The 22,429-nt window shown below is 53.3% G+C and overlaps 1 protein-coding gene across 2 annotated transcripts in view; it reads right to left on the bottom strand.

The window, feature by feature from the left end:
- Positions 1-22,429, bottom strand: part of CASTOR2 (cytosolic arginine sensor for mTORC1 subunit 2) — a 66,773-nt gene that overhangs the window by 6,920 nt on the left and 37,424 nt on the right. For both annotated transcript variants that reach the window (XM_519151.7, XM_054655713.2), the window contains exons 2-8: positions 16,510-16,580; positions 6,779-6,972; positions 6,448-6,580; positions 5,471-5,594; positions 4,417-4,527; positions 2,618-2,700; positions 41-135 (exon numbers count right to left, since the gene is read on the bottom strand). In XM_519151.7, coding sequence (XP_519151.3) covers positions 41-135; positions 2,618-2,700; positions 4,417-4,527; positions 5,471-5,594; positions 6,448-6,580; positions 6,779-6,972; positions 16,510-16,580 — 811 coding nt within the window. The remainder of the gene's footprint in view (positions 1-40; positions 136-2,617; positions 2,701-4,416; positions 4,528-5,470; positions 5,595-6,447; positions 6,581-6,778; positions 6,973-16,509; positions 16,581-22,429) is intronic.

Raw genomic sequence — 22,429 nt, 5'->3', positions numbered from 1 at the left:
CCCGGCCCTGCCCTGGAGGGGTCTGGGGCTGGACACTCACAAGTGCATGATCAAACTTGAAAGTACTGATGTAGTAGGCTGGGATGTCTGCAGCAGCCAAGGGCTCTGAGATCTGGGCCACGATGCCACACTCATCTAGAACAGGAGAGACCGTCCTTAGCCTCTGCGTAACCTGGCTACCCTTGCCTGTGTGGCTCTTCAACCTCTACCCTCTGTGGGCAATGCCTACCCTGCACCCACCATCCTCCTAGAGAATTCCCATCTGCTATCCCTTTTATTTTTTTTGAGATGGAGTCTCGCTCCATCGCCCAGGCTGGAGTGCACTGGCGTGAGCTCACTTCACTACAACCTCCACCTCCTGAGTTCAAGCAATCCTCGTGCCTCAGCCTCCCAAATAGCTGGGATTATAGGCGTGTACCACCATGCCCAGCTAATTTTTTTGTATTTTTAGTAGAGATGGGGTTTCACCATGTTGGCCAGGCTGGTATCGAACTGCTGTACTCAAATGATCCACCCACCTCCACATCCCAAAGTGCTGGAATTACAGGCGTGAGCCACCGTGCCTGGCCTCCCACTGGCCATCCCTCTTGAAGGCTTAACCCAGATGTCCCCCAACCAGGAGCCTTCTCTGGTCGCTGGCCAGTGAAATAGTTTGGCTTTGTGTTCCTGCCCAAATCCTCCAATTGTAATCTCAAGTATTGGAGGTGGGGCCTGGTGCAAGATGACTGGATTATGAGGGTGGATTCCTCATGAATGGTTTAGCCTCATCCTCTTGGTACTGTTCTCGTGACAGTAAGTCCTCACGAGATCTGGCTGTTTAAAAGTGTGGCACCTTGGCTGGGAGTGGTGGCTCACGCCTGTAATCCCAGCACTTTGGGAGGCCGAGGCGGGCGGATCACTTGAGGTCAGGAGTTCGAGACCAGCCTGGCCAACGTGGTGAAACCCCATCTCTACTAAAACTACAAGAATTAGCCGGGCGTGGTGGCACATGCCTATAGTCCCAGCTACTTGGGAGGCTGAACCCAGGAGGCGAAGACTGCGCCATTGCACTTCAGCCTGGGCAACAGAGCAAGATCCTGTCTCAAAAAAAAAAAACAAAAAACAAAAAGAAAAAAAAAATGCTATCCACCAAAGACATTGTCTGGACAACTGTGGAAACAGAGGAAAGACTAAGTCTTAGGGAATGACTGAAAATTTTCTCCTGTGGAATCCTGTCATTGTGGTTATACAGGAGAAAGTGTTTCTTCTTTTTTTTTTCTTTTTTTGAGGTGGACTCTCGCTCTGTCGTCCAGGCTGGAGTGCAGTGGCGCCATCTTGGCTTGCTGCAAGCTCCGCCTCCCAGGTTCATGCCATTCTCCTGCCTCAGCCTCCCAAGTAGCTGGGACTACAGGCGCCTGCCACCACGACCGGCTAATTTTTTGTATTTTTAGTAGAGACAGGGTTTCGCTGTGTTAGCCAGGATGATCTCGATCTCCTGACCTTGTGATCCTCCTGCCTCGGCCTCCCAAAGTGCTGGGATTACAGGCATGAGCCACCTTGCCCGGTGCTTCTTCCCAGGATGGAAAAGGCGAGGCATTTAGGGGTAAAGTGTTGGGTGTCAGACTCTCTGGGAGATATCTGACAATTACATGTATTTACGTGAAGAAAACACGTTAAAAAATTGCCAGCAGTTATTATCTTTGAGCTGTGGAAATACGGAGTGATTTTTTTTTCTCTTTAATTTTTATCACAGCCTCAATTTATTCTTTTTTAAATTAAATTTATTATTATTTTTTGAGACAGAGTCTTGCTCTGTTGCCCAGGCAGGAGTGCAATGGAGCGATCTTGGCTCATCGCAACCTCTGCTTCCTGGGTTCAAGCGATTCTCCCATCTCAGCCTCCTGAGTAGCTGGGATTACAGGTGCACGCCACCGTGCCTGGCCAATTTTTTGTATTGTTAGTAGACATGGGGTTTCGTCATGTTGGCCAGGCTGGTACTCCTGACCTCAGGTGATCCACCTGCATCGGCCTCCCAAAGAGCTGGGATTACAGGCACGAGCTAACTCACCCAGCCTCTTTTTTTATTTTTAGAGGCAAAGATTTGCTCTGTCACCCAGGTTGGAGTACAATGGCATGATCATGGCTCACTGTAGCCTTGAACTCTTAGGCTCAAGTAATCCTCCTGCCTCAGCCTCCTGAGTAGCTGGGATTACAGGCGCCAGCCACCATGCCCAGCTAATTTTAAAAATTTTGGTAGAGACAAGGCCTCGCTATGTTTCCCAGGCTGGTATAGAACTCCTGGGCTCAATGGATCTTTCCACCTCGGCCTCCCAAAGTGCTGGGATTACAAGCACGAGCCACCGTGCCCAGCTGCTTAATTTTCTAATAATAAGCAACATATTAAATTTCAAGAGGGGGCAAAATAAAAGCACTCCGATTGAAGCCTGCTCCCCACTTCCCCAAGAGGCCTGTGTACAGCTGCCACACACCGGTGAGCAACAGAAATTTCAGGCTCCCCAAGCCTCAGTCTCCCCATCTGTACCCCCCAGCAGGGGCTGAGTCACTGCGGACAATGTATGTGAATGGGCTCAGCAATGCCAGCTCCCTCAATTCCCCATGTAATCCCCCCAGGACTCACCAAACCCCAGGGGCTGTCCTCCAATCCGGACCATCTTCCAGAGCTCTCCGGATGCGCTTGTGAACAGCAAGTTACTAGGAAACCTTCAAAAGGAGCGAGAGAAGAATCCCCGAGGCTGATGTGAATTGCACTCCCTCCTTGGTGTGCTGGTGCACCAGCCAGAGCGAGGCATGGGGCTGGCCAGGCAGGGTTGGGCAGACCTCAGGGCCCCCCAAAAACAATCCCTTCCGGACACCCTGGACCCATTCGCCCGGCAGCCTCCTCGTCTTGAGGGGAGGTGGATGGGGAGGGTGATGTCAGGCTGGGCTTTGTAACAAGCCCCTCCCCAAACCCTTGCTAAGGCTGGTCTAGACACCTCTTCCCAGGTCCAGAGCACAAGCTGAGGGAGAAATAGCACCGGGGCTGCGGTTCAAATCCCCACTTTGCCACCACCCCACAGTCGACCTCGGACAACCCCCGCACCTCTCTGAGCTGGGGGACCAGCTTACTTATGATGAAGGGCTATGGTGAGGGTTTATTAGAGACAAAGTGGCCGGGCGTGGTGGCTCACACCCGTAATCCCAGCACTTTGGGAGGCCGAGACTGGCAGATCACTTGCAGTCAGGAGTTGGAGACCAGCCTGGTCAGCATGGCGAAGCCCCATCTCTACTAAAAATACAAAAATTGGCCAGGCGCGGTGGCTCACGCCGGTAATCCCAGCACTTTGGGAGGCCAAAGTGGGTGAATCACTTGAGGTCAGGAGTTCACGACCAGCCTGGCCAACATGGCAAAACCCTGTCTCTACAAAAAATACAAAAATAAACAGGGTATGGTGGTGTGCGCCTGTAGTCCCAGCTACTCGGGAGGCTGAGGCAGGAGAATCACTTGAACCTGGGAGGTGGAGGTTGCAGTGAGCTGAGATCGCGCCACTGCACTCCAGCCTGGGCGACAGAGTGAGACCCTGTCTCAAAAAGTAAATAAATATTTAAAAAAAATAAAAATACAAAAATTAGCCAGGTGTGGTGGCAGGCACCTGTAGTCCCAACTATTCAGGAGGCTGAGACATGTGGATCACTTGAACCTGGGAGGCAGAGGTGGCAGTGAGCCAAGACTGCACCACTGCACTCCAGCATGGGTGACAGAGCGAGATCCTGTCTCAACAAAAATAAAAATAAAAAAAATCAGGCTGGTTGCGGTGGCTCATGCCAGTAATCCCAGCACTTTGGGAGGCCGGGGCGGGCAGATCACAAGGTCAGGAGATCCAGACCATCTTGGCTAACATGGTGAAACCTGGTCTCTACTAAAAATACAAAAAATTAGCCAGGCGTGGTGGCGGCGCCTGTAGTCCCAGCTACTTGGGAGGCTGAGGCAGGAGAATGGCATGAACCCGGGAGGTGGAGCTTGCAGTGAGCCGAGATAGTGCCACTGCACTCCAGCCTGGGTGACAGAGCGAGACTCCGTCTAAAAAAAAAAAAAAAATCACGCCTGAGGCGGGCGGATTGCCTGAGGTCAGGAGCTTGAGACCAGCCTCACCAACATGTCAAAACCCTGTCTTTACTAAAAATACAAAAATTAGCTGGGCATGGTGGCACATGCCTGTAGTCCCAGCTGAGGCAGGAGAATTGCTTGAACCTGAGAGGTGGAGGTTGCGTTGAGCCGAGATCGCACCACTGCACCCCAGCCTGGGCGACAGAGCGAGACCCCGTATCAAAAAAAAACAACAACAAATAAAAGACAAAGTGGGTGATGTGCCATCACATAGTCCCCCCAGACCCTGGGGCCCACCCTGGGTTGAACGTCCACCCCAGGGCCTGGCTCACCTCTGCTGCGTCTGCACGTCCATCACCAGGGAGATGTAGCCCTCGATGAGGGAGAAGGAGAAGAAGCGGATGTGGCCGCAGTCATCCCCAGTGGCCATGGGGTCCTTCACTCTGGGGACCAGAGGCAGCTGGTAAAGATGGGGCCCCTGTGGCCCCTGCCCCATTCACACCAGCCCAGGGAAGCTGGGCCCTGCCCAGGCTTTGATGCCACCTGGGTGACCCTGGGCCAGTGTCCTTCTCATCCTGCTCGCTATGCCACGGGGATGATTTCACCACATTCACAAAGGCGGGTGCTACACTTTGCAGTACTGGAGGCCCGGCCGGCCTCCCACGCAGGCTACACCGGCCCCTGCCTGCATCTCAGGGCACAGGCTGTGGTGACTGTCAGCATGCTGGACCCTGCCCCGCCCCACCTCGTGTTGGCCTAAACTTTACAAAATCTGCTGAGGAAGTGACACAATGTCTGTTGTTCACCAAATGAAAAAAATCTGAGTTCTCAGCTCCTCAACAGACTGGGCCTGTCCTCGGAGCTCAGTGGGGAGTGGGGAGTTTGTTACAGCTCCCAATGAGTCTTTGGGGCATCACCAAATTTTGGGGTTCCCAGGGTAGGATGTCTCACCCCTGAGACTGGGGCTTTTAGGTAGAGCTGTGTCTCCCCCTCAGCCTAGTTCCAGGGCGGGTCCGTGTCTCCCACCCCAGACTAGTTCCGGGGTGGGTCTGTGTCTCCTACCTCAGACTAGCTCCAGGACAGGTCTGTGTCTCCCCACTCAGACTAGCTCCGGGGCAGGTCCATGTCTCCCCCATCAGACTAGCTCTGGGGCGGGTCTGTGTCTCCCACCTCAGACTAGCTCCGGGGCAGGTCCATGTCTCCCACCTCAGACTAGTTCCAGGGTGGGTCCATGTCTCCCTGCTCAGACTAGCTCCAGGGAAGGTCTGTGTCTCTTCCCTCAGATGAGCTCCTAGCAAAGCCTCCCCCGTCAGACTAAGACTCCTAGGTGGAGCCATGCCTCTCCCTGGCCCACCCTGCAACCCCTCATGCCCAAGGCAGCCCTACCCATTGGAGTAGAACATGACATCCATGAGGAGTGTGGCAACAGCAGGCAGCGTGTCAGGGTCCAGGCTGGTGACACAGAACCTGTTGCTCGGGCTGGACAGTGGGTGGATGACTGGCCTCTGGACTGTAAGAGCACAAAGATGTCAGGCACTGAGGCTGGGACTGAAAGCAGCAGCTCTGGTGGGTGCAGGGCCTGGGAAGAGGGCTGGGGAGGGCTCAGCTGCAGGCCCCAAGAGACTCATTCACCGCTGCTTCTCCAGCCTCTACCAATTACCACCGTCCTGATTCTCCATCTCACCCTCAGGCCCCTGGGCATTTGCACATGCTGTGCTGGCTGCCTGGGATGCCCTTCCCAACCGGCACCACCTGGCTCCGTTCCTACCTGTGTTCCAGGCTTCAGCACCACAGTCCCTGCCCAGGGAAATCCACCCTGACACCTGGGCTGCAGCAGGAGTGGCCTCTGGCCATTGCTGTCTGCTTGCACGTCCACCACCCTTGCTAGACACGGCAGCAGGGCCTGCCTAGGACCTTTCCATCAAATTTTTTTTTTTTTTTTTTTTGAGATGGAGTTTTGTTCTTGTTGCCCAGACTGGAGTGCAATGGCACAATCTCGGCTCACCGCAACCTCCGCCTCCTGGGTTCAAGTGATTCTCCTGCCTCGGCCTCCTCAGTAGCTGGAATTACAAGTATGCACCACCACACCCAGCTAATTTTGTATTTTTAGTAGAGACGGGGTTTCTCCATGTTGGTCAGGCTGGTCTCAAACTCCTGACCTCAGGTGAATTGCCTGCCTCGGCCTCCCAAAGTGCTGGGATTACAAGCATGAGCCACCGCACTGGGCCCTTTGCATCCCGTTCTGCCTAGCACTCCATTCATGCTCAGTGGGCAGAAGCCCGTGCTGAGAGTAAGGCTGGTCTGCGGCTGGGCCTGGTAACTTCGTGAGGTTTCCCCTGCACAAACCCCCGCCCCCAGCTCACCCAGCTTGGGCTTCACGAAGCCATTGGTGATGCCGAGGTTCTCGGCTGCCACGGTCTCGCCATTGACGACCCGCAGGATGGTGAACTCTGATGACAACGTGTGGGTGACAAAGGGCAGGTCCCGCTCGCGCACCTAGGGGCAAGAAGTTGAGGCCGTGTGTGCCTGGTGGCCCTGGGGGATGTGGGTCTGGGGCACCGACCTCTCACCCTGAGACTCTGCCCCCACCCTGGAATAGCGTGGAAGGGCAAGGCTGCAAGGGGTGGGCGATGGGAGTGAGTGTGTCAGAGGCGGGCATGAGTGTGCAAGGCGTGTCTGTGACGGTCAGCTCACCAGGATGAAGTCTGTCTGATACGTGGACAGCATGAACACGGATATGTTCTGGTCAGCCAGTGGGGCGATGACTGACTTGGCGATCTTGGTCACGCCGATGGGCTGGGAGCTGGAGAAGCTGCCACCGCCGGACACCACGTTCAGGGCCAGCCAGGTGGCATCTGCCACACTCAGGTGCTCCGAGGAGGGCAGCTCTGGAGGGAGACACAGAAGGCAGTCCTGTGACTGCTGAGGTTCCAGATGACCCAAGGGCAGGGCAAGGCAGGCCAGAGAGGTGGAGAGTGAGGCTCTGGGGCCAGCTCCACCCTGTGCCTTGCCTCACTTTCCAACAGGATTTTTTTTTTTTTGAGACAGTCTTGCTCTGTCGCCCGGCTGGAGTGCCTGGAGTGGCGCGATCTCGGCTCACTGCAACCTCTGACTTCCTGGTTCAAGCGATTCTCCTGCCTCAGCCTCCCGAGTAGCTGGGATTACAGGCACATGCCCCCACGCCCGGCTAATTTTTGTATTTTTAGTAGAGACAGGGTTTCACCATGTTGGCCAGGATGGTCTCAATCTCTTGACCTCGTGATCCGCCCGCATCAGCCTCCCAAAGTGCTGGGATTACAGGCGTGAGCCACCGCACCCAGCCGGATGGGATTGTTTTTTGAGAGAGTCTTGCTCTGTCACCCAGGCTGGAGTGCAGTGGTGCGATCTCGGCTCATTGCAACCTCCACCTCCTGGGTTCAAGTGATTCTTGAGTAGCGGAGATTATAGGTATGCACCATCACACCCAGCTAATTTTTGTATTTTTAGTAGAGATGGCATTTTCCCATGTTGGTCTGGCTGGTCTCGAACTCCTGATCTCAAGGGATCCTCCTGCCTTGGCCTCCCAAAGTGCTAGGATTACAGGCGTGAGCCACTGCGCCCAGCCTTCAACAGGATGGGATTTGAATCAAAGGCTGCTTCCTGGGAGGACTGGGCAGGGAAGGCCCTCAGATGACACAGGACATCCCAGGCAGCTTAGCAGAGTAGGAGCCATGTGGGCAAGTGGTTGATCTGCGCCGAGCCTCAGTTTGCTCAGCCATAAAACGATGGCATCAGTAGTGGGCAACGCCCTTATCTTTAGTTCTTACAACCCTTTCGTGGGTCTGATGCTGCCATCACACCCATTGTCCCACGTGTAACTGGCTTTCAAACTGGGTTCCTGGACACCTCTCAGGGAGGCTCTGGGTGGAGGGGAGGCCAGGAAAAGGCTGGGTGGGGCTTTGGGGTTTCTCTTCCCCCTTCAGCCAGCCCTGCACATTGGGCTTCTCTGGAAGAACAGGCAACTCCAGGAGGGCCCCTGAAGAGGCTGCATCATGGGGGGCAGTGACTGTCACCCATGCCCCTCCTGAGAGCCTGGAAGTCCCAGGGGCTGGCACTGGCTTTGGCAGGGTGGGGAGTCCACAGCAGCAGCAACTGCTAAGCCTCCTTACCTAGCTCATGAAAACCCAGAATCCAAACGCTGGAGCCATCCCTTCCACCCTGTCCTGCAGACAGAGTCCCTGAGTAGCCCTGAATGTGGGACACAGGCACACACTATGTGTGACCACACACAGCCGCAGACTCGAGCCCAGGCTGCATTCGGGGCTCTTCATACAACACCAGGCACCTGCATAAACCCACCTAGTGCCGGGCCCTGAGTGGGGAGGGGGCACGGCACAGGGAGGTGAACTCTGATACTGCATCCCACAAGGAGGCAGGATTTTTTTTTTGAGATGGAGCCTCACTCTGTCACCCAGGCTGGAGTACATTGGCATGATCTTGGCTCACTGCAACCTCTGCCTCCTGGTTCAAGCAATTCTCCTGCCTCGGCCTCCCGAGTAGCTGGGATTAGAGGCACCCAACATCATGCCCGGCTAATTTTTATATTTTTAGTAAAGATGGGGTTTCACCATGTTGGCCCGGCTGGTCTCAAACTCCTGGCCTCAAGTGATCCACCCGCCTTGGCCTCTCAAAGGGCTGGGATTACAAGCGTGAGCCACCGCGCCTGGCCGAGGCAGGGTTATTTTGCTCACCGTACACTCAACGGTCCAGAAACCCTGGACCTGGAAGGCTCAGTGATTTGCTGAAGATCACTTAGGAAGTAACAGAGCCAGGATTCCAGTGCGGGTCTGGCTCAAGAACCCAGGCTCTATCTTGGGCACCAAATGAAAAGTACCAAGTCCCTAAGAAAATAGGGAGCTAAAAAGAGAGGTGCTGAGGCTGGAGGTGGTGGCTCATGCCCGTACTCCCACTGCTTTGGGAGGCCAAGGTAGGAGGATCGCTTGAGGCCAGGAATTTGAGACCAGCCTGGAGAACGTAGTGAGACCCCATCTCTAAAAAAATAAAAATAAAAAATAAATGAGCCAAGCATGGTGGCACATGCCTGTGGTCCCAGCCACTTGGGAGGCTGAGGTGGGAGGACTGCTTGAGTCTGAGATTTCAAGGCTGCAGTGAGCTATGACCGCACCACTGCACTCCAGCCTAGGTGACACAGCCAGACCCTGTCAAAAAATAAATCGATAAAAAGGGAGAGAGGGGCTCAGAGATGGGTGAGCCAAGGCAGCTGTGATGATGAAGATTCCTGGGGAAAGATGAGCTGGGCTCTGCTGGCAGGCAAGATGGCCTGAGAGGAGGGAAATTGAGTGAGGCCCATGCCTGTTCCTACCTGCCCAGCTCCGGTCACCATGGTGACCACAGCCCAAGGAGCCCATTGGTCCCGCTGGCTGAGAAGGACCAGTGGTCAGCCAGTGGGTGGCTAGAGAGGCAGGCGGCTGCACAGAAATGGGAAAGGGCGGCCCCAGTCTTGAGCAGTGGGAGGCCTGTCTCTTATCAAAGCCGCAGGCTTCGGGCTCCGAGGGGCCAATCCTGGCTCTGTCCTCCCCAGCGGAAGCGGCTGCTGATATAGCCTCCGAGGTGGTGAAGTGCTGGGGTACATATGTACACCTTGAGGGGGTGCTGACATAACCAAGATTCTGCCACTAGGAGTCTCTTGGCAGGTTTGGATGAGACCCAGAGTGGTCTTGGGGAGAAGCCCAGGCCTGAGACCAGCTGGAAACGTGGGTGTGGGGGAAGAGGCGGCTGCTGCTGGCTGGAGGATTTCAGGTCAATCAGCAGCTGGCCAGGAGCAGGCAGCCTGTCTGATGGATTGGTCTACCCACCCTGCTCACGGCCTCAGCCTGGGAAAGAACCCAGAGCTGTTGCTTCCTTTTTTTTTGAGCGAGAGTGTCTTACTCTGTCGCCCAGGCTGGAGTGCAGTGGCGCGATCTCGGCTCACTGCAACCTCTGCCTCCCGGGTTCAAGCGATTCTCATGTCTCAGCCTCCTGAGTAGCTGGGACTACAGGTGCATACCACCATGCCTGGCTCTATTTTTTTTTTTTTTTTTTGTATTTTTAGTAGAGAAAGGGTTTCACCATGTTGGGCAGGCTGGTCTCGAACTCCTGACCTCAAGTGATCTGCCCGCCTCGGCCTCCCAAAGTGCTGGGATTACAGGTGTCAGCCACCTTGCCCGGCCACCTCTCCACCTTTTGATCGGTCACTGCCTGCTGACCATGCCTTGCCATGCGTGGCATGGACCACAATGATGTACCGCTGTCCCCACTTCACAGACAAGGGGACTGTGATGCGTGAGGGCTGGTGATGTGGAGCCTAGATAAGCACTGGGCCCCTCTAACTCCAAGTCTAAGCTACCCATTACCCAGAGGCTTCTAACGTTATTCTGAATCTGTCAGGACACCTAGCACTGCACACAGTGCTCACGAAATACTTAAAAGAGGCCGGGTACGGTGGCTCATGCCTGTAATCCCAGTGCTTTGGGAGGCCAAGGCAGGCAGATCACTTGAGGTCAGGAGTTCAAGACCAGCCTGGCCAACATGGGGGAAACCTTGTCTGTACTAAAAATATAAAAAGTAGCCGGGTGTGGTGGTGCGTGCCTGTAATCCCAGCAACTCAGGAGGCTGAGGCATGAGAATCGCTTGAACCCGGGAGGTGGAGGTTGCAGTGAGCAGAGATTGTGTCACTGGACTCCAACCGGGGTGACAGAGCGAGACTCAGTCACACACACACGTAAAAAATCGGAATATACACATATACAACCCCTCTGTCTGCCACACAGACATACTGCATCCATTTGAGCCAAGACCTTCTTTTTTTCTTTTTTTGAGACAGGGTGTTGCTCTATCACCCAGGCTGGAGTGCAGTGGTACAATCATGGCTCACTGCAGCCTCAACCTCCCAGGCTCAAGTGATCCTCCCACCGCAGCCCACCGAGTAGCTGGGACCACAGCCATGTGCCACCACACCAGATTAATTTTTGTATTGTTTGTAGAGACGGGGCTTTGCCATGTTGCCCAACCTGCTTGAACTCCTGGGCTCAAGCGATCTACCTGCCTCAGCCTCCCAAAGGGCTGGGATTACAGGCATGAGCCACTGTGCTCAGACCAAGAATCTCTTAACAACGTTCACATTGAACAAGGAACTCTGCTGGCTAATGTCATTTACAAGCCATACCCTGCCCTCCCAGGAAAGACCCAGCATCCACTGAACCATGGCCAGCTGCTAGCTTCTAACTATCAAAGCTGCCAGTGAACACACACCCTGGCTCACGTTAAGAGTGGCAGAAGAGGCCCTTTGGTGGGAAGCAATGTTTGCAGCGCTGGAGGTTTGCAGAACGGGGTGACAGGGCACCGGCCTTCATTCCCCATGCCAGAGCCAGCATCCTTCCTGGGGTCACGCCTGTAATCCCAACACTTTGGGAGGCCAAGGTGGGAGGACTGCTTAAGGCCAGGAGTTCCAGACCAGCATAGGCAACATAGTGAGACTCCTCTACAAAAAAACACAAAAACTAGCCAGTGGGCTGTGCACGGTGGTTCACGCCTACAATCCCAGCACTTTGGAAATTTGGAAGGTTGAGGCGGGTGGATCACTTGAGGTCAGGAGTTCGAGACCAGCCTGGCCAACATGGTGAAACCCTGTCTCTACTAAAAATACAAAAATTAGCTGGGCATAGCGGTGCATGCCTGTAGTCTCAACTACTCAGGAGGCTGAGGCAGGAGAATCGCTTGAACCCAGGAGGTGGAGGTTGCAGTGAGCTGAGATCATGCCACTACACTCCAGTCTGGACAACAGAGCGAGACTCCATCTCAAAACAAAACAAAAAAACAAAAAACAAAAAATCCCAAAAACTAGCCAGTGCGCTAGGTGCAGTAGTTCATGCCTGTAATCCCAGCACTTTGGGAGGTCAAGGCAAGAGGATCATCTGAGGTCAGGAGTTCAAGACCACCCTTGCCAACATGGTGAAACCCTGTCTCTACTAAAAATACAAAAAAAAATTAGCCGGGTGTGGTGGTGCATGCCTGTAATCCCAGCTACTCAGGAGGCTGAGGCAGGAGAATCGCTTGAACCTGGGAGGTGGAGGATGCAGTGAGCTGAGATCGTGCCACTGCACTCCAGTCTGGAGTCAGAGCGAGACTACCTTGAGAAAAGCAAGCAAACAAAAACTAAACTCTCTTTCTGAAGCAGAGCGTCCAAGGAGATGAGGGGTACAGTTGTCCTCCTAGCCTCATACTGCAGCCCCTAGGCCCACCCCAAATCCTGCCACAGCCCCCTGAGAGTCTTCTCAGACTGTCCTAGGCCACACATGGTGGTATACCGTCTTCTCACATTACTTTCCGGCAGCACTTTCTCCTTATTTAGGCTAGAGGCGCCTTGAGAGCATTTCCTACTTTCCGTCCTGGCTTGGTTGTCACTCACTAACACTCTGGGCAAGTTAATGTCTGCTTGCTTTCTCGCTTGTAAAATGGGTCTTTACTCTTGTTTTTTTTTTTTTTTCTTTCTTTTAAGACGGAGTCTCACTCTGTCCCCCAGGTTGGAGTGCAATGGCGCGATCTCGGCTCACTGCAACCTCCACCTCCCGGGTTCAAGCGATTCTCCTGCCTTGGCCTCCCGAGTAGCTGGGATTACAGGCATGCGCCACCACGCCCAGCTAATTTTGTATTTTTAGTAGAGATGGGGTTCCTCCATGTTGGTCAGGCTGGTCTCGAACTCTTTTTTTTTTTTTTTTTTTTTTTTTTTTTTTGAGACAGCTCTGTTGCCCAGGCTGGAGTGCAGTGGCGCAATCTCGGCTCACTGCAAGCCTGCCTCCCGGGTTCACGACATTCTCCTGCCTCAGCCTCCCAAGTAGCTGGGACCACAGGCGCCCACCACCACGCCTGGCAAATTTTTTTTGTATTTTTAGTAGAGATGGGGTTTCACCATGTTAGCCAGGATGGTCTCAATCTCCTGACCTCGTGATCCACCCACCTCGGCCTCCCAAAGTGCTGGGATTACAGGCGTGAGCCACCGCGCCCGGCCTCAAACTTTTTTTTTTTTTGAGATGGAGTCTTGCTCCATCGCCCAGGCTGGAGTGCAGTGGCATGATCTTGGCTCATTGCAGCCTCTGCCTCGTGGGTTCAAGCGATTCTCCTTCCGCAGCCTCCTGAGTAGCTGGAGCTACAGGCATGTGTCCCCATGCCGGGGTAATTTTTGTATTTTTAGTAGAGACGGGGTTTCACCATGTTGACCAGGCTTGTCTTGAACTCCTGACCTCAGGTGATCTGCTTGCCTCAGCCTCACAAAGTGCTGGGATTGTAGATGTGAACCACTGTGCCTGGCCAAAATGCTAATATTTTGGCAGCACTTTGGGAGGTCAAGGCAGGTGGATCACTTGAGTTCAGGAGTTTGAGACCAGCCTGGCCAACATGGTGAAACCAAACCCCACCTCTACTAAAAATACAAAAAAATTAGCCAGGCATGGTGGTGGGTGCCTATAATCCCAACTACTCAGAAGGCTGAGGCAGGAGAATCGCTTGAACCTGGGAGATGGAGGTTGCAGTGAGCCAAGATCACGCCACTGCACTCCAGCCTGGGTGACAGAGTGAGACTCTGTCTCAAAGAAAAAAAAAAAGAGACAAAAAAAACAAATCCACTCAATTTTTTTTTTCTTGGGCAATAATAGATTTCCAAGCAGCCTGGTTTGCTGACCAGGAAACACACCCTGGAAGGGAAGCCCTTACCCTGAAGTCACAGAGGTAAGGCTGGCTGGCTAGCCTCTGGCCTTGCTGGGCTAATTGAAACCTGCTTTCCCAGTGGTCCCTGTGTTCCTCAGTGCTGCACCTGCGGCTGGGAAAGGCTCAGGGAGGGGCAGGGCAAGGCAGTTTCAAAAGTCACAAGGCTCTGGGGAATGGCAGGGTTGAGGGATTGCGGGCAATTCCTTCCCTGGGCCAGCCGAGGGTCTCAGCCTGGGCCCAAGGACCTCTATTTGAAGAGAGCTTACTCACCCCCAGGAATTTCCTACTTCACTCCTTGTTCCCTCTCCTGCACACACACACCCCAGGAGACTCTACCCCAACTCAGCCCTAACCCAGCCCAACAACCTTCAGTGGCTCCCCAGTGCCTGAAGAATAAGATCCAAACTTACCCTGCCTACCTCTGTCTTCCCCTTTTTTAGAGGCTGGACCTGGCCCTTGCTTCTGCTCCTGTACTTTCTCATTCAACTCTCCTCTGACATGTTTTCTTCCTTCCCCACAGGGCCAGCAAAAATATCACCTCCTCCAGGAAGTCCTCCATGACCACGTGAGCTCACCAGGAACTTCTGCTTTTGAGCCCCCAGAAAGGGCCATGCTGCAGAAGTCTCCCCATGCTGCTTCTAACCCAAATAAAGTACAGGAGGTGAGTTCAGGAAAAAGTCTAGAGCCAGGCACAGCAGTACACGCCTCTACTCTCAGCTACTCGGGAGGCTGAGGTGGGAGGATTGCTTGAGCCCAGGAGTCTGAGGCTGCTATGCACTACGATCATACCTGTGATTAGCCACTGTACTCCAGCCTGGGCAACATAGCAAGAACCTGTTTCTTAAAAAAAAAAAAAAAAAAAAAAAATTAAGTGCCTGCATGCCAGGTAGAAACCATGAAGGGAGGGGTGCTTTCCAGGAAGAGAAGCGCACGTGTGTGCAGCCACATGGAGGAATCTTTCCTGATCCCTCCTCTTCCAGGCAAGCCCTGTCCTCCTGTCTCTCTTCTCACACTCTAGTTCCCTGGGGATGCCAAGTGTGTCCCCAGTACTAGAAGCTGTGGCTGTACACACATGGGGTTCTCTCTGCCTGGAAAGTACCCCTCCATTAATGTTTTCCACCTGGTGGGGGGCGGGGGGGGGCCACTTAATTTTAATTTTAATTTTTTTTTAGAAATAGGTTCTCAGGGCCGGGCGCGGTGGCTCACGCCTGTAATCCCAGCATTTTGGGAGGCCGAGGTGGGTGGATCATGAGGTCAGGAGATCGAGACCATCCTGGTTAACACCGTGAAACCCCATCTCTACTAAAAAATACAAAAAATTAGCCGGGCGTGGTGGCGGGCGCCTGTAGTCCCAGCTACTCGGGAGACTGAGGCAGGAGAATGGTGTGAACCTGGGAGGCGGAGCTTGCAGTGCTGAGATCACACCACTGCACTCCAGCCTGGGCCACAGAGCGAGACTCCGTCTCAAAAAAAAAAAAAAAAAATTCTCAGGCCAGGCAAGGTGGCTCACGCCTGTAATCTCAGCACTTTGGGAGGCCGAGGCGGGTGGATCATGAGGTCAGGAGATCAAGACGATCCTGGCCAACAGGGTGAATCCCCATCTCTACTAAAAAATACAAACATTAGCCGGGCATGGTGGCGGGCACCTGTAATCCCAGCTACTTGGGAGGCTGAGGCAGGAGAATGGCTTGAACCTGGGAGGTGGAGGTTGCAGTGAGCCGAGATCGTGCCATTGCACTCCAGCCTGGGTGACAGAGTGAGACTCCATCTCAAAACAAAAAACAAAAAACAAAAAACAGGTTCTCATTATGTTGCCCAGGCTGGAGTGCAGTGGCTATTCACAGACGTGATCATGGCACACTACAGTCTCAAACTCCTGGGTTTAAGCAATCCTCCCACCTCAGCCTCCCAAGTAGCTGGGAGTAGAGGCATACACCACCATGCCTGGCTCTTTACTCTTAGCTGGGTTCACTTCAAGTGTTGCTTGAATTCTGGGAAGTCCTCTTAAACTGTGCCCTTGCCAGCTAGACACTTTTATTTTTTTTATTTTTAAGAGATAGAGTCTTGCTCTGTCTTCCAGCCTGGAAAGCAGTGGTTCAATAACAGCTCACTGTAGCCTCCAACTCCTGGGCTCAAACGATCCTCCTGCCTCGGTCTCTCAAGTAGCTGGGACCACAGGAACATGCCATCATGTCCAGTTAATTTAAAGTAATGTTTTAGTAGAGATGGGGTCTCACTATGCCCAGGCTGGTCTCGAACTCCTGGGCTCAAGTGATCCTCCCACAGTGTTGAGACTAAAAGCGTGAGCCACTGCGCCCAACTGAAGATGTTCTAAAGCACTTTGTAGGTTTCAGTGACACATGTTCCTTTTCTTCTGGGTTGATCTAATTCTCAGCTGGGTAGCGCCGTACCTACTTACTACTCAGGAGTCTTTCCTAGGGCAATCTCAAGAGCAGGAGGGGAGGGGACCCTCCAGAACCCAGGGAGGGGACCCTCCAGAAGCCAGGGAGAGAAGGAAATACACTCTGCTGTTTTTCTAGCTGACCAGCAGATGAGGGCAGAAATAAGGAGGTAGGTGGGGGCAGAAATAAGGAGGTGAGTGGGGGACAGAAATAAGGAGGTGGGCAGCCAGCCCTGACTTCGGGGCATGGTCCAGCCGAGCCCCTAGGGAGAAAAGCACTTACCTAGGAATCCTTCCTCATCGACAATGATAGTGTAATCCTCTGGCGTCTCAGTCAGACTGAAGAACTTGCACCTGGATGGATGGACAGACACAGAATATCTCATTAGTCCAGGCAGGTCCCCTGGGGCAGCTGCCCACCCGTGCCCTGGGGATGATGACTCAGTTCACCCAGAGTTCCGGCCCCAGGCTGCTGGGGTGACCACGGGTAAGTTGTTTATCTCTCCCTTCATGTCCCCCTACTCAGTTCTCACTCAGGAGAGGCACAGAGATGCTGATTGTCCCCACTATACCCCTGCAATCTTTGGGGACCTCTGAGCCAGTCAGCCCCTATGACTGTGTCCAGGCCTGAGGGCCCGAGATCCCAAGTTTTCTCGGAGGGAAGAAGTGGCCGAAGGGTGGCTCCAGTGTGGGTCAGGCAGAGGAGCCGTCTTTTCCATGGCTCTGCCACTGTAACCTCTAGGTGTCTGTTCCCATCTCCCCTCCCATTGTCTTGGCCTCCTCCTCAGCAACTCTGGAGCTCCAAGTCATAAAAATGCCTAATTCCCACCAGCTGACTGACCGCCCAGCCCTCAGTTTATTTTCCATCCCTAAAGAGAGAGGAATGCGGCCATCCATGACATTTTTGGGACATGGATCTCTGCCCCACCTCACATCATCTCTGATAGCACCACTCAGCCTGGGAGGTATATTGCTCATCTACCCGCAAAACAAAACCATCTATTCTCCAAAAACAGGGACCAGAACCCTGACCCTGCTGGCCTCGGTCCTGGGCATGGTTTTGGTGCCCAGGTCTGTGTCCAGGTGGCCCTTGGGCTGAGCTTCCAGGCTTTTGGTCCTTGGGTGATGGGGGTCATCACCCCCTCAACACCCATGTCCCTGTTCCCCATTTAGCCAGAACCACACCCCCACTGCACCCTAGAGAGTATTGCAGGCAGAGATGGCAAGTCCAAGTGTGCACAGGCAGAGGCTTGCAGGAAACTGACCCCTGGCCACTTATCTGGTGTTCTGGCTCTCCAGCACAAAGCCGGGCATGGGCTCTGCACCCTCACCCATTGAGGGGAGCCGGGACAGAAAGAAGCCCACGAGTAACCCAGGTGTATTTGTCTGTTCTCATGCTGCTAATAAACACATACCCGAGACTGGGTAATTTATAAAGGGAAAAGGTTTAATGGACTCATAGTTCCACATGGCTGGTTGGTGGTTGGCGGGGCTGGGGGGGTGGGGTTGCTCACAATCATGACAGAAGGCAAAGAAGGAGCCAAGGCACGTCTTACATGGCAACAGGCAAGAGAGCATGTGCAGGGGAACTACCCTTTATAAAACCATCAGATCTCGTGAGACTTATTCACTGCCACGAGAACAGTATGAGGGAAACCACCCCCATGATTCAATTATCTCCACCTGCCCCCACCCTTGACACGTGGGGATTATTACAATTCAAGGTGAGATTTGGGTGGGGACACAGCCAAACCATATCACCAGGCAAAGGGCAAGTATCACTCTCTCAAAAGATGCAAATGGAAAAGGGATCTTTGAGTGGACAGTGTTGCAGGGGATGGGGGTGGCTGGTGTATCCATGGGTCACCCTCCTCCCTGGCCTCCTCTCCTGCCAGCTGCCCTGCAGCCCCCTCATCTATAGAACCTCTCCAGCTCCTTTTCAAAACTTATTCCTGAAAATTTTCACAAGGATATGGAGCCACTGGAACTCTCTCATGCTGCTGGTGGGAGTACAAAATGGCCCAGCCCTTCCAACATTCATTTGGCAGTTTCTTTCTTCTTTTTAGAGTCAGGGTCTTGCTCCGTCACCTAGTCTGGAGTGCAGTGATGCAATCACAGCTCATGGAAGCCTTGAACGCCTGGGCTCAAGCAATCCCCCTGCCTCAGTCTCCTGAGTAGCTGGAACTACAGGCACACAATACCATGTCCAGCTAAATTTTTTGAGACAGAGTCTCTCACCCTGTCACCAAGGCTAGTGCAGTGGCATGATCTCAGCTCACTGCAACCTCCACTTCCCAGGTTCAAGTGATTTTCCTGCCTCAGCCTCCCCAGTAGCTGGGCTTACAGGCGCCCACCACCACATCTGGCTAATTTTTGTATTTTTAGTGAAGACAAGGTTTCTCCATGTTGGCCACGCTGGTCTCGAACTCCTTACTTCAAGTGATCCACCCGCCTCAGCATCCCAAAGTGCTGGGATTATAGGCGTGAGCCACTGTGCCCAGACTGTCCAGCTAGTTTTTAAAGTTGTTTTTGTAAAGATGAGGTCTTGCTGTGTTGTCGTCTTGAACTCTTGTCCTCAAGCAATCCTCCCTCTTTGGCTTTCCAAAGTGCTGGGATTACATTTGTAAGCCACTGCAGCCAGCCGGCAATTTCTTATAAAGTTCAGCACACATTGACCACCCAGCCTCAGCTATCCTGCTCCTGGGTATTCATCCGCGAGAAGTGAAAACAGGTGCCCGCACAAAGACTTAGGTGCAAATACATATTGCCTGTTTGTATTTGTCCTAAATTGGAAACCACAATGGACACAATTTTTGTTTCCTAAATTGGAAACAAAAAGGACAAACAATGTCCTTCCTTCAACTGGAGAGAGGATAAACTAAGGCACGTCCACATGAGGAAACACGGGTCAGCAATTAAAAGGAATAAACTACTGATTCGTGCATTAACACGGGTAGATCTAAAGTGCATTTTGCTAAGTTAAAGCAGCCAAGCTCAAAAGATTCTGTACTGTATGTTTCTATTCATACGACATTCTGGAAGAGGCCAAACTATAGGGACAAATGATTAGCAGTTATCAGGGGACGGGTAGACACTGACTAGAGAGGGGCACTGGGAAATTCTGGGGGGATGGGCCTCTTGAGTGTGGCAGTGGTTACAAGATCACATAAATTCACATAAATTTAGGCCGGGTGCGGTGGCTCACGCCTGTAATCCCAGCACTTTGCGAGGCAGTGGTGGTTGGATCACCTGAGGTCAGGAGTTCGAGACCAGCCTGGCCAACATGGTGAAACCCTGTCTCTACAAAAAAATGCAAAAATTAGCCAGGCGTGGCGGTGGGCACCTGTAATCCCAACTACTGGGGAGGCAGAGGCAGAAGACTCACTTGAACCCGGGAGGTGGAGGTTGCAATGAGCCAAGATCAGGCCACTACACTCCAGCCTGGGTGACTAGATTCAGACTCCACCTCAAAAAAACAAAAAAACCTCACAAGATCATACAAATTTGTCAAAACCCAAAGAACTATCTGCTAAAAAGGGGTGAATTTGTGAATTACGCTGTATGTAAGTCATACCTTGATAAACTTGAATGTAAAGAAAATGCTTGGCCTGCTGCGGTGGCTCATGCCTGTAATCCCAGCATTTTGGGAGGCTGAGGTGGGCGGATCACTCGAGGTCAGGAGTTTGAGACCAGCCTGGCCAACATGGCGAAACCCCAATTCTACTAAAAATATAAAAATTAGCCCAGCGTGGTGGTGGGCATCTGTAATCCCAGCCACTTGGGAGGCTGAGGCAGGAGAATTACTTGAACCTGGGAGGTTGCTGTGAGCTGAGATCGTGCCACTGCACTCCAGCCTAGGCAACAGAGCCACTCCGTCTCGGGTGGGGGGAGGGGGGAAGCCTGTGCTAGGGTCATCCATGAGGTGGCCTCTCTCCCCCTGGGCGGGGCGTAAGGCATTCTGCTGGAACAACCACCCACGCTCATCAATTTCCCTCCGGCTCTTTGGTTTTCAAATTACGTCTCTGTCCCTGCCTGTCCCATATCCAATTTGCAAGTATTGCCTGGACACGTGAAATCTATAATTGCTTTGAGGACAACAGCAAATTATCACCACAGTAAGTGGCAATCACTGGTCAGGCCCGGACCCTTCCTAGGGACCCCCAGGAACTCAGAAAGAGCCCTGGACTCCCACAGTCACCAGACTGCCATGAGCTGGTACTCCCTGGGTGGGGCGGGGCTGCCCAGCTGCCCGAGAGCCCCGGGGAGGCAAACAGACGCGGCCCTTGCTCCAGGCGCCCTCGGCTCTGAGGGACACTCCAGAAATAGACCGCACAAATTATTCCGGAGGGCATAAACACCAGCAGAAGGCAACAGCGGCCTGTGTGTAAATGGAGTATAAATATGTTGTTGAAGTGACCTGTCCCCAGGGGCTGAGCTAGGGGACATCTCGGAATGTGCACCTTGGCACGGGTGGGCTTCGGGGAGGGCAGATCAGCCGGAGGCACCTGCTGCCATCGCTCTGGTCACTACCCTCAGGAGTCAGCCCCCAGACTCCTCCCTCTCCTTGACCTCCTTGTTGTTGTTGTTGTTGTTTTTTTTTTTTGAGATGGAGTCTCGCTCTGTCACCCAGGCTGAGTGCAGTGGCGCAATCTCGGCTCACTGCAAGCTCCGCCTCCTGGGTTCACGCCATTCTCCTGCCTCAGCCTCCAGAGTAGTTGAGACTACAGGCGCACGCCACCATGCCCAACTAATTTTTTGTATTTTTAGTAGAGACAGGGTTTCATCGTGTTAGCCAGGATGGTCTCGATCTCCTGACCTCGTGATCTGCCCGCCTCGGCCTCCCAAAGTGCTGGGATTATAGGCGTGAGCCACCATGCCCGGCCTTTTTTTTTTTTCTTTTTTGAGACAGGCTCTTGCTCTGTTGCCCGGGCTGGAGTGCAGTGGCATGATCTTGGCTTACTGTGGCCTTGACCTCCTGGGCTCAAGCAATCCTCCTAGCTCAGCCTCCCAACTAGCTTGGACTACAGGCGTGCATTACCCAAGCCCAGCCGGCTAATTTTTTATTTTTTGTAGAGACAGGGTCTCACTACATTGCCCCGACTGGTCTTGCACTCCTGAGCTCAAGTGATCCTTCTGCCTTGGCCTCCCAAAGTGCTGGGATTATAGGAGTGAGTCACTGCGCCCAACCCACACCACTTCTTAATTCAAGCTACAGGTCCCCCTTTGCCTTTGGATGACATCTGCTGTGTTTCTTGTCTTATCAAGCTTAACCCTCCTGTCCTTGCTTCTTGAAGTCATCCCCCTATTGCCGGGCAGTTGGCCGTTCCCCAGTCCAAGCACAGCACCCCCTTGCAGGCCATCCTTAGCCTCCCAAGTACCCGGGATTACAGGTGCACACAACCACACCCAGCTAATTTTTTAAATTTTTATAGAGATGGGATCTTGCTATGTTGCCCAGGCGGGTCTTGAACTCCTGGCCTCAAGTGATCCTCCCACCTCCACCTCCCAAAGTGCTGGGATTATGGGTGTGAGCCACTCCACAGGGCCCCATGTCTTCTTTACTCGAAGGTCACTCTGAGATCCGTTTTCGCCTCTCCACCACTCCCCACAAAGCAAACTCAAGGCTGGACTACCCTCCTGTCTTGTCTCCCTCTTCCACTCCTGGCCTCAACGCCCCTGCCTCCACAGTCTCATGCCTCCAACAGTGACGAATGTTCTTTCTTTTTTATTTGAGATGAAGTTTTGCTCTTGTTGCCCAGGCTGGAGTGCAGTGGTGCCATCTTGGCTCACTGCAACCTCTGCCTCTGGGGTTCAAGCAATTCTCCAGCCTCAGCCTCCCAGGTAGCTGGGATTACAGGCCCTGCCACCACATCCAGCTAATTTTTTGGAGTTTTTAGCAGAGACAGGGTTTCACCATGTTGGCCAGGCTGGTCTCAAACTCCTGACCTCAGAAGATCCACCTGCTTCAGCCTCCCAAAGTGCTGGGATTACAGGCATGACCCACCTCGCCCAGCCTAAATGTTCTTTCAGCTACCCAGCATAGCCTCCCAACTTTGTTGGCTGAAGATTTCATGTTCATCCTTTAAGACCCAGTTCAAACATCTCCTCTGGGGTAAAACCTTTCCTGGCCAGGCATGATGGCTCATACCTGTAATCCCAGAACTTTGGGAGGTGGAGGTGAATGGATCTCTTGAGGTTGGGAG

The sequence above is a fragment of the Pan troglodytes genome, chromosome 6, assembly GCF_028858775.2.
Source record: "Pan troglodytes isolate AG18354 chromosome 6, NHGRI_mPanTro3-v2.0_pri, whole genome shotgun sequence".
NCBI lineage: Eukaryota > Metazoa > Chordata > Mammalia > Primates > Hominidae > Pan > Pan troglodytes.
This window is presented reverse-complemented; position numbering and strand designations above follow the sequence as displayed.